Source organism: Hyla sarda, chromosome 2, assembly GCF_029499605.1.
Source record: "Hyla sarda isolate aHylSar1 chromosome 2, aHylSar1.hap1, whole genome shotgun sequence".
NCBI lineage: Eukaryota > Metazoa > Chordata > Amphibia > Anura > Hylidae > Hyla > Hyla sarda.
In genome coordinates this window covers 253,696,194-253,708,958 of record NC_079190.1, presented here as the reverse complement: position 1 = coordinate 253,708,958, position 12,765 = coordinate 253,696,194, and the positions used below count along the sequence as shown (strand labels likewise).

The 12,765-nt window shown below is 47.8% G+C and overlaps 1 protein-coding gene across 1 annotated transcript in view; it reads left to right on the top strand.

Moving 5' to 3' along the window:
* TINAGL1 (tubulointerstitial nephritis antigen like 1) overlaps window positions 1–12,765 on the top strand; it is a 118,053-nt gene that overhangs the window by 84,642 nt on the left and 20,646 nt on the right. Inside the window, exon 7 of the mRNA XM_056556979.1 lies at window positions 6,222–6,372. Within this exon, the coding sequence (XP_056412954.1) occupies window positions 6,222–6,372 (151 nt within the window). The remainder of the gene's footprint in view (window positions 1–6,221; window positions 6,373–12,765) is intronic.

Below are 12,765 nucleotides of genomic sequence, written 5' to 3'. Positions count from 1 at the left end.
TTTTTACTTTTATTTTTACACTTTAACCTCTTAAGGACACAGGGCGTATCCATACGCCCGTGGGAATTCCGGTCCCCACCGCTAGCCGGTTGGGGACCAGAGCCGGATGCCTGCTGAAATCATTCAGCAGGCATCCCGGCATATCGCCCAGGGGGGTCATTATGCCCCCCCATGTCGGCGATGGCCGCAGATCGCTGGACAATTCAGTCCAGCGATCTGCGGCGATTCCGGGTCAATCGGGTCTCCAGTGACCGGTGACCCGGAATTACTGTCTCTGACGGCCACGAACAGCCAGGGCCAGCAGGGGTGAGGTGGCACTGGTGCCACCTCACGATCGCCCTGATTCGTCGGCCGGATTACCGGCCGACCAATCAGGGCGCCTGCTGCGGGTGTCACTCCCGCACCCGCTCCAACCCTCTTCCGGAGGACGTGAGCGGGTGCAGGAAGACGACCCCGGGTGCTGGGTCGGGGCCCCAGGAGCGACGGCGGCGGCGAGGGACTGTCCTGCGACGGAGCAGCAGCAGGAGGTGAGTGACAGCCTCCTGCTGTTGCTTAGCAACAGCTCCCAGCATGCAAAAAGGGCATGCTGGGAGCTGTAGTTATGCAACAGCAGGAGGCAGACCACCACAACTCCCAGCATTCCCTTATGGGCATGCTGGGACTTATGGTTTTGCAACAGCTGGAGGCACATTCTTTCTATGGAAAAGTGTACCTTCAGCTGTTGTATAACTACAACTCCCAGCTTGCACAAACAGCTAAAGTGCATGCTGGGAGTTGTAGTGGTGCATCTGCTGGTTGCATAACTACAACTCCCAGCATGGCCATTAGCTGTCGGTGACTGCTGAAGGCACACTGGTTGTGAAACTCAGTTTTTTTTTACCGAACTCAGTGTTTCACGACCGGTGTGCCTCCAGCTGTTGCAAACTACAACTCCCAGCAGTCACCTTACACCATGCACCGTACATGCTGGGAGTTGTAGTTTTGCAACAGCTGGAGGCACACTGGTTTTGAAACACTGAGTAAGGTCACAAACTCAGTGATACATAACCAGTGTGCCTACAGCTGTTGCAAAACTAAAACTCTCAGCTTGTACAGTCTGTCAGCGCATGCTGGGAGTTGTATTTTTGCAACAGCTGGATGTCTCCCCCCCCCCCCCCCCCCATGTGAATGTACAGGGTACACTCACATGGGCGGAGGTTTACAGTAAGTATCGGGCTGCAAGTTTGAGCTGCGGCAAATTTTCTGCCGCAGCTCAAACTGCCAGCGAGAAACTACTGTGAACCCCCGCCCGTGCGACTGTACCCTAAAAACACTACACTACACTAACACAAAATAAAATAAAAGTAAAAACACTACATATACACATACCCCTACACAGCCCCCCTCCCCAATAAAAATGAAAAACATCTGGTACGCCACGGTTTCCAAAACGGAGCCTCCAGCTGTTGCAAAACAACTACTCCCAGTATTGCCAGATAGCCACTGACTGTCCAGGCATGCTGGGAGTTTTGCAACAGCTGGAGGCACCCTGTTTGGGAATCACTGGCGTAGAATTCCCCTATGTCCACCCCTATGCAATCCCTAATTTAGGCCTCAAATGCGTATGGCGCTCTCACTTTGGAGCCCTGTCGTATTTCAAGGCAACAGTTTAGGGTCACATATGGGGTATCGCCGTACTCGGGAGAAATTGTGTTACAAATTTTGGGGGGTATTTTCTGCTTTTACCCTTTTTAAAAATGTAAAATTTTGGGGAAAAGAAGCATTTTAGGTAAAAAAAAATATATTTTTTTTTACATATGCATTAGTCGTGAAACGCCTGTGGGGTATTAAGGTTCACTTAACCCCTTGTTATGTTCCCCGAGGGGTCTAGTTTCCAAAATAGTATGCCATGTGGCACCATAGGGGCTTCCTAAATGCGGCATGCCCCTAGAGCAAAATTCTGAGACCTGTAGTGCGCCAGCAGAGCACTCTTCACCCCCATATGGGGTGTTTTCTGAATCGGGAGAAATTGGGCTTCAAATTTTGGGGGGTATTTTCTGCTTTAACCCTTTGTAAAAATGTAAATTTTTTGGGAAACCAAGCATTTTAGGTAAAATTTTTTATTTTTTTTTTACATATGCAAAAGTCGTGAAACACCTGTAGGGTATTAAGGTTCACTTTACCCCTTGTTACGTTCCCCGAGGGGTCTAGTTTCCAAAATGGTATGCCATGTGTTTTTTTTGCTGTCCTGACACCATAGGGGCTTCCTAAATGCGGCATGCCCCCAGAGCAAAATTTCCTTCAAAAAAGCCAAATGTGACTCCTTCTCTTCTGAGACCTGTAGTGCGCCAGCAGAGCACTTTTCACCACCATATGGGGTGTTTTCTGAATCGGGAGAAATTGGGCTTCAAATTTTGGGGGGTATTTTCTGCTATTACCCTTTTTAAAAATGTAAAACTTTTGGGAAACCAAGCATTTTAGGTAAAAAAATTTTTTTTTTTTTACATATGCAAAATTCGTGAATCACCTGTGGGGTATTAAGGTTCACTTTACCCCTTGTTACGTTCCCTGAGGGGTCTAGTTTCCAAAATGGTATGCCATGTGTTTTTTTTTGCTGTTCTGGCACCATAGGGGCTTCCTAAAGGTGACATGCCCCCCAAAAACCATTTGTCGCTCCTTCTCTTCTGCGCCCTCTAGTGCGCCCGCCGAACAATTAACATAGACATATGAGGTATGTCCTTACTCGAAAAATTGGGTTTCAAATACAAGTAAAAATTTTCTCCTTTTTACCCCTTGCAAAAATTCAAAAATTGGGTCTACAAGAACATGCGAGTGTAAAAAATGAAGATTGTGAATTTTCTCCTTCACTTTGCTGCTATTCCTGTGAAACCCCTAAAGGGTTAAAACGCCTACTGAATGTCATTTTGAATACTTTGGGGGGTGCAGTTTTTATAATGTGGTAATTTATGGGGTATTTCTAATATGAAGACCCTTCAAATCCACTTCAAACCTGAACTGGTCCCTGAAAAAAAGCGAGTTTCAAAATTTTGTGAAAAATTGGAAAATTGCTGCTGAACTTTGAAGCCCTCTGGTGTCTTCCAAAAGTAAAAACACGTCAATTTTATGATGCAAACATAAAGTAGACATATTGTGTTTTGTGAATAAAAAAATAAATTATTTGGAATATCCATTTTTCTTACAAGCAGAGAGCTTCAAAGTTAGAAAAAAGCAAAATTTTCAAATTTTTCATCAAATTTTGGGATTTTTCACCAAGAAAGGATGCAAGTCACCACAAAATTTTACCACTATGTTAAAGAAGAATATGTCACGAAAAAACAATCTCGGAATCAGAATGATAACTAAAAGCATTCCAGAGTTATTAATGTTTAAAGTGACAGTGGTCAGATTTGCAAAAAATGGCCGAGTCCTTAAGGTGAAAAAGGGCTCAGTCCTTAAGGGGTTAATAGTCCCCATAGGGGACTATTTATAGCAATCATTTGATTGCTAATACTGTTCAGTGCTATGCTAAGGCATAGCACTGATCAGTGTTAGGGTATGTTCACACTGAGGAATTGGGGCGGAAATCAAGCAGAAATTTTCTGCCTCAAAATATTGTTACTTTTCCACAAGAACTCAGAGATTTCGCGCAGAATTCGCCCGGAATTCGCACGGAATTCCGCGCGGAAATGCAGGTTTCATGCGGAGGAGGAGTATCAAGTATTTCTATTCATAAAAAAAAAAAAATGTCATGCGGAAATTCAGCATGAATTGTTCCGCGTGGAAATGCTTCTGACTCAAAAAAAAATATATAACATTGATCTCTATGGGAGAACGACGCTGATTCCGCCTGGAAGAACGAAAATGTTCTTTCTTCAAGCGGAACAGACTTCCTCGTCAGAATTCTGCTTGAGGAAATTCCTCAGTGTGAACTGAGGGGCAGAAATTCTGCACAGCTCTATGGGGATTTTCACTGCTGAATGAATTGGAGAGGAAAAAGCGAGCAGAATTACTCATGGAAATTCCTCTCCAATTCCTCGGTGTGAACATACCCTTATCGACTATCTTCTGCTCTGGTCTGCTCGATCTCAGTCCAGAGCAGAAGACACCGGGAGACGGATGGAGGCAGGTGAGAGGACCTCTGTCCGCCATTACAGATGATCTGATCGCCGCCGCAGCGATGTGGACGATTCGATCATGCATTTTTCTGACCGCACTCCCGCAGATACCGTGATCTGTATTGATCACGGCATCTGAGGGCTTAATGGCAGACATGTCGTGGATGTCGGCCAATACCGGGGGGTCCCTGGCTGCTATCAGCAGCCAAGAACTACCGCGCATGACCCGAGCATCACTCCGATGCTCGTGGTCATGTACAGGACATAAATGTACATCCTGGTGCGTTAAGTACCACCGCACCAGGACGTACATTTATGTCCTGCGTCGTTAAGGGGTTAAATAAAAAAATACAAACAATGTAAAATGTTCAGTGACCATGTCAATAACAGCTTTCTTCACTGGGAGTCCTGTTGTGACAGATGAACTGCCTTCCTTTCTTTTGCAACCATTTAAACCCTAGACCAGTGGTTAACCGAGTACCCATTGGTAGACAATTTCCAAAAATTGTACCCCCCCCACATAAGCAATATGTTTTTAATAAATATAGTTGCTGTTATTTTAAATGTATATGCTTTTATTTATTCCGTATCCTCTGCCCAAGTCCCCTGCTTCTCTCCCTACCTCACCAGACTCCCTGCAACTGTACCCACTTTAATTTCAAATATTTATTAATAAATAGTCACATAATAGGGCAGTGACGTCAGCTAGTACCAGCAGTCACTGCTCACTTTTACTAAAGTCAGGATGATCTTATTTTGGAAAAGAAAAAAAAACTGGGGCACCCATTTGCAATACAAAATTGCCCTAAAATTTGCCTCACTAATAACTATCATAAAAAAATTATAAAAAGGGATCAAAAAGTTTGATTAAAACTAAAACGGTACCGACAAAAACTACAGATCATAGCGCAATAAATTGGAGCCATCGTACAAATTTGTATACTCATAAATGACATCTTCTGTAAAAGGGTGACTTCTCTGATCGGAGTCATTCACTTTTTATTTTAGACTGTGAAAGACGGAGCACTCGGCACAGCTGCAGCGAACCCAATGATGATGCACTGGACACCTAATCCGTGTAAACTCTAGCAGGGTGCTCAATCCAGAATACAGTGCAAGACATGTGAGGAAAAGAACGGAGATGGCACTCACCACGTCAGAGATAACGGTAATGCTTTATTACGGTGACTGGCAGACTACAGCATCGGGAGGAGGAATGCCTGGAGCGAGGTTATAGCTATTTCATGCACTAAGTGCACTTCATCAGACCACACTGGTCTGATGAAGTGCACTTAGTGCATGAAATAGCTATAACCTCGCTCCTGGCATTCCCCTTCCCGATGCTGTAGTCTGCCGATCACCGTAATAAAGCATTACCGTTATCTCTGACGTGGTGAGTGCCATCTCCGTTCTTTTCCTCACACTTCTTATTTTATTTTGCATTCAGCTCAGTCCATGATGAAGACTGTTCCCGGTTAAGACTTGTCTCCACAGAACCTGCAGAGCAAACAGTTTAGGATCCTCACTCCAGTACATTACCCATCTCTTTAAAAACTCCCCATCTTGCCTCACACACTAACAGTGCCTGCTTTATGCCCTTATATTGTTGCATATATATAGGCCCCCTCTTTTGACAATGCCCTCATATATATAATTAGAGCCCCCCCCCCCCCCCAAGACTTTGCCCCCATATATAGGCTTCTCCAGCAGTGGAGCATCTAAATCTGACTTTGGCCTGCTTTCTGACTTTTCCCTGCGATAGCACTCCTCTGGATGCAACATCAGAAAGGCGTGATTGTAGCGGATGTGCCTTTGCTACCAGCAGCCACTGCTCTTTAAAGTGGCCGCAGTGCCCTTTCCCACTTTAGAAGCAGTAACTGCGGCTGCTTATACTGTGGTTTTTTTTCCACAGACCTCCAGGTGAACTGTAAAGTACTCATGGGGGTATGTGTATCCCAGGTTGAGAACCACTACCTAAAAAATATATTGCTTTATGATGAAATATTAACCAATAAAATGTGGTGTCTATGTGGATCTTATAATATAGATACTAGATTTCATTAAGTTCAATAAGATTGACCTGTGGCTTCAGATATGTGGAATCATTTTATGTATATCTCTTCACAGCTGTTGCTTCAGATAGGCTCTCCATTCAGTCTATGGGTCACATGACTCCTGCCCTGTCCCCCCAGAATCTACTTTCTTGTGATACAAAAAATCAGCATGGATGTCGAGGAGGACGTGTGGACGGCGCATGGTGGTATCTAAGAAGGAGAGGGTATGTTATCTTAATTAGTTAAATGTGGTTGTACATGTTTGTGATATACATCTTTTGCTAATAACTTTTTTAGCAATCAGTCATCATAAATATACATTCAATGTATATACTTATTCTTTTGCAAGACTCAGTGGTACAGATGGACATGTTTTTTAATCCTGTCAATAAGAACAGGACGGTCCCATAGATTTACATTACCGGCTTGTTATCGTAGTCAGTCGGTGGAAAACAATTGTTTATTAAATCAACTGGTGCCAGGAAGTTAAACAGATTTGTAAATTACTTCTATTTAAAAATCTTAATCCTTCCAGTACTTATCAGCTGCTGTATACTACAGAGGATGTTCTTTTCTTTTTGAATTTCTTTTCAGTCTGACCACAGTGCTCTCTGCTGACACCTCTGTCCATGTCAGGTGCTGTCCAGAGCAGGAGAAGTTTGCTATGGGGATTTTCTCCTGCTCTGCACAGTTCCTGACTTGGAAAGAGGTGTCAGCAGAGAGCACTGTGGTCAGACAGAAAATAAATTAAAAAAGAAAAGAACTTCTTGTGGAGCATACAGCAGCAGATTAGAACTGGAAGGATTAAGACAGGGGTCTCAAACTCAAATTATCCGGGGGCCACTGGAGGTAGCAGCTGGGTGAGGGTGGGCCGCATGCGCCCATTACATATAATGCCCTCATCATACGCCTTTCATTATCCACTAGCAACCCCCTCCACCAGCAGTAGCACCCCCATCATCCACCAGCAACCCCCCCCCCCCCATTCCCCCTACCCCGTGTGATAATAGCATGAGCTGATGGATGATGGGGGTGCTACTTCTGGGGGTTCCCCACATTAGGTAGGCAGCAGGTTTCCCACATTAGGTAGGCAGCAGGTTCCCCACAATAGGTAGGCAGCAGGTTCCACACATTAGGTAGTAGCAGGTTCCCCACATTAGGTAGTAGCAGGTTCCCCACATTAGGTAGTAGCAGGTTCCCCACATTAGGTATTAGCAGGTTCCCCACATTAGGTTGGCAGCAGGTTCCCCACATTAGGTTGGCAGCAGGTTCCCCACATTAGGTGGGCAGCAGGTTCCCCACATTAGGTAGCAGCAGGTTCCCCACATTAGGTAGCAGCAGGTTCCCCACATTAGGTAGCAGCACGTTCCCCACATTAGGTAGGCAGCAGGTTCCCCACATTAGGTGGGCAGCAAGTTCCCCACATTGGGTGGGCAGCAGGTTTCCCACATTAGGTAGTAGCAGTTTTTCCACATTAGGTAGTAGCAGGTTCCCCACATTAGGTAGTAGCAGGTTCCCCACATTAGGTGGCAGCAGGTTCCCCACATTAGGTGGTAGCAGGTTCCCCACATTAGGTCGCAGCAGGTTCCCCACATTAGATAGCCAGCAGGTTCCCCACATTAGGTGGGCAGCAAGTTCCCCACATTAGGTAGGCAGCAGGTTCCCCACATTAGGTAGTAGCAGTTTCCCCACATTAGGTAGAAGCAGGTTCCCCACATTAGGTAGAAGCAGGTTCCCCACATTAGGTAGAAGCAAGTTCCCCACATTAGGTAGTAGCAGGTTCCCCACATTAGGTAGTAGCAGGTTCCCCACATTAGGTAGTAGCAGGTTCCCCACATTAGGTAGCATTTTCGATTACCACCCTCCCCCCCGACTCACACAGACACTCACACAGACACACACAGACAGACACCCACACATGCACACACATGCACACACACATAGACAGACAGACAGACACACACACACACGCACACACGCATAGACAGACAGAGACACACACACATGCACACACACATAGACAGACACACACATGCACACACATAGACAGACAGACACCCACACATGCACACACACATAGACAGACATACACACATGCACACACACGCAGACAGACACCCACACATGCACACACACATAGACAGACACACACATGCACACAAACATAGACAGACACACACACACGCACACCCAGACAGACAGACACATACACATGCACACACACATAGACAGACACACACACACACATGCACGCACACATAGACAGACAGACACACACACATGCACAAACACATAGACACACACACACACATGCACACACATATAGACAGACACACACATGCACACACACATAGACAGACAGACAGACACACACATGCACACACACATAGACACAAGCAGACAGACACCCACACATGCACACACACATAGACAGACACACAAGCAGACAGACACCCACACATGCACACACACATGGACAGACACACACCCACACATGCACACACACATAGAAAGACAGACACACACCCACACATGCACACAAACATAGACAGACATACAGACACACACACATGCATACACACATAGACAGACACACACACACATGCACACACACATAGAAAGACAGACACACCCCCACACATGCACACACACATGAACACACACATAGAAAGACAGACACACCCCCACACATGCACACACACATAGAAAGATAGACACACACCCACACATGCACACACACATAGACAGACAGACAGACACACATGCACACACACATAGACAGACAGACACACACCCATGCACACACGCAGACAGACACACACTCAGACAACCTTACCTGTCCTGCACTGCGCTTCTCCTCTCCGGAGTAGTGAAGAAAACTGTGTCTTGAAGCGTTCTGTGTCCCGAATAGCTGAGGAAAGTGCTGAGTCACTGTGCTGAGTGCTGAGACACTGTGATTGGTTGATGGGGGGGCGTGTGCAGTCTCTGCTCTGCTCAGGACACAGAACTGCTTCAAGACACAGTTTTCTTCACTATATACCTGGTGGCGGGCCACTAGAGAGTCTGGGCCACAAACTTTTGTTCTGCGGGCCGCAAATGGCCCGCAGGCCGGGAGTTTGAGACCCCTGGATTAAGATCTTTAAACAGAAGTATTTTTTCAAATCTGTTTAATTTTCTGCTACAAGTTGATTTAAAAACAATTTTTTTCCACCGCTGTTAGACATCTTATCCCCTATCCAAAGGTGGGCCTCCCACGATCCCCCCTGCAGCAGCCCGGTACCTCAGCAGCCCGGAGCTAAGTTTTCTCTGAGGCTGATGATGGACGTCATGCCCCGCACCCACAATACTGTTACGCCGAGCGCTCCGGGTCCCCGCTCCTCCCCGGAGCGCTCGCTTCTCTCTCGCTACCGCAGCGCTCCGGGCAGCTCCACTGACCCGGTGCGCTGCGATACCGTCTCCAGCCGGGATGCGATTCGCGATGCGGGTAGCGCCCGCTCGCGATGCGCATCCCGGCTCCCGTACCTGACTCGCTCTCCGTCTGTCCTGTCCCGGCGCGCGCGGCCACGCTCCCTAGGGCGCGCGCGCGCCGGGTCTCTGCGATTTAAAGGGCCACTGCGCCGCTGATTGGCGCAGTGGTTCCAATTAGTGTGTTCACCTGTGCACTCCCTATTTATACCTCACTTCCCCTTCACTCCCTCGCCGGATCTTGTTGCCATTGTGCCAGTGAAAGCGTTTCCTTGTGTGTTCCTAGCCTGTGTTCCAGACCTCCTGCCGTTGCCCCTGACTACGATCCTTGCTGCCTGCCCCGACCTTCTGCTACGTCCGACCTTGCTTCTGTCTACTCCCTTGTACCGCGCCTATCTTCAGCAGTCAGAGAGGTTGAGCCGTTGCTAGTGGATACGACCTGGTCACTACCGCCGCAGCAAGACCATCCCGCTTTGCGGCGGGCTCTGGTGAAAACCAGTAGTGACTTAGAACCGATCCACTAGCACGGTCCACGCCAATCCCTCTCTGGCACAGAGGATCCACTACCTGCCAGCCGGCATCGTGACAGTAGATCCGGCCATGGATCCCGCTGAAGTTCCTCTGCCAGTTGTCGCCGACCTCACCACGGTGGTCGCCCAGCAGTCACAACAGATAGCGCAACAAGGCCAACAGCTGTCTCAACTGACCGTGATGCTACAGCAGCTACTACCACAGCTTCAGCAATCATCTCCTCCGCCAGCTCCTGCACCTCCTCCGCAGCGAGTGGCCGCTTCTGGTCTACGACTATCCTTGCCGGATAAATTTGATGGGGACTCTAAATTCTGCCGTGGCTTTCTTTCCCAATGTTCCCTGCACTTGGAGATGATGTTGGACCAGTTTCCTACTGAAAGGTCTAAGGTGGCTTTCGTAGTCAGCCTTTTGTCTGGAAAAGCTCTGTCATGGGCCACACCGCTCTGGGACCGCAATGACCCCGTCACTGCCTCTATACACTCCTTCTTCTCGGAAATTCGAAGTGTCTTTGAGGAACCTGCCCGAGCCTCTTCTGCTGAGACTGCCCTGTTGAACCTGGTCCAGGGTAATTCTTCCGTTGGCGAGTACGCCGTACAATTCCGTACTCTTGCTTCAGAATTATCCTGGAATAATGAGGCCCTCTGCGCGACCTTTAAAAAAGGCCTATCCAGCAACATTAAAGATGTTCTGGCCGCACGAGAAATCCCTGCTAACCTACATGAACTCATCCATCTTGCCACTCGCATTGACATGCGTTTTTCCGAAAGGCGTCAGGAGCTCCGCCAGGATATGGACTTTGTTCGCACAAGGCGTTTTTTCTCCCCGGCTCCTCTCTCCTCTGGTCCCCTGCAATCCGTTCCTGTGCCTCCCGCCGTGGAGGCTATGCAGGTCGACCGGTCTCGCCTGACACCTCAAGAGAGGACACGACGCCGCATGGAGAATCTCTGCCTGTACTGTGCCAGTACCGAACACTTCCTGAAAGATTGTCCTATCCGTCCTCCCCGCCTGGAAAGACGTACGCTGACTCCGCACAAAGGTGAGACAGTCCTTGATGTCTACTCTGCTTCTCCACGTCTTACTGTGCCTGTGCGGATATCTGCCTCTGCCTTCTCCTTCTCTACTATGGCCTTCTTGGATTCCGGATCTGCAGGAAATTTTATTTTGGCCTCTCTCGTCAACAGGTTCAACATCCCAGTGACCAGTCTCGCCAGACCCCTCTACATCAATTGTGTAAACAATGAAAGATTGAACTGTACCATACGTCTCCGCACGGAGCCCCTTCTAATGTGCATCGGACCTCATCACGAGAAGATTGAATTTTTGGTCCTCCCCAATTGCACTTCCGAAATCCTCCTTGGACTACCCTGGCTTCAACTCCATTCCCCAACCCTGGATTGGTCCACTGGGGAGATCAAGAGTTGGGGGCCCTCTTGTTTCAAGGACTGCCTAAAACCGGTTCCCAGTACCCCTTGCCGTGACTCTGTGGTTCCCCCTGTAACCGGTCTCCCTAAGGCCTATATGGACTTTGCGGATGTTTTTTGCAAAAAACAAGCTGAGACTCTACCTCCTCACAGGCCTTATGATTGTCCTATTGACCTCCTCCCGGGCACTACTCCACCCCGGGGCAGAATCTATCCTCTGTCCGCCCCAGAGACTCTTGCTATGTCGGAGTACATCCAGGAGAATTTAAAAAAAGGCTTTATCCGTAAATCCTCCTCTCCTGCCGGAGCCGGATTTTTCTTTGTGTCCAAAAAAGATGGCTCTCTACGTCCTTGCATTGACTACCGCGGTCTTAATAAAATCACGGTAAAGAACCGCTACCCCCTACCCCTCATCTCTGAACTCTTTGATCGCCTCCAAGGTGCCCACATCTTTACCAAACTGGACTTAAGAGGTGCTTATAATCTCATCCGCATCAGAGAGGGGGATGAATGGAAAACGGCATTTAACACTAGAGATGGACACTTTGAGTATCTGGTCATGCCCTTTGGCCTGTGCAACGCCCCTGCCGTCTTCCAAGACTTTGTTAATGAAATTTTTCGTGATCTCTTATACTCCTGTGTTGTTGTATATCTGGACGATATCCTGATTATTTTCTGCCAATCTAGAAGAACACCGCCAGCATGTCCGTATGGTTCTTCAGAGACTTCGTGACAATCAACTTTATGCCAAGATAGAGAAATGTCTGTTTGAATGCCAATCTCTTCCTTTCCTAGGATACTTGGTCTCTGGCCAAGGACTACAAATGGATCCAGACAAACTCTCTGCCGTCTTAGATTGGCCACGCCCCTCCGGACTCCGTGCTATCCAACGTTTTTTGGGGTTCGCCAATTATTACAGGCAATTTATTCCACATTTTTCTACCGTTGTGGCCCCTATCGTGGCTTTAACCAAAAAAAATGCCAATCCCAAGTCTTGGCCTCCTCAAGCGGAAGACGCCTTTAAACGGCTCAAGTCTGCCTTTTCTTCGGCTCCTGTGCTCTCCAGACCTGACCCATCTAAACCCTTCCTATTGGAGGTTGATGCCTCCTCTGTAGGAGCTGGAGCGGTCCTTCTACAAAAAAATTCTTCCGGGCATGCTGTTACTTGTGGTTTTTTTTCTAGGACCTTCTCTCCGGCGG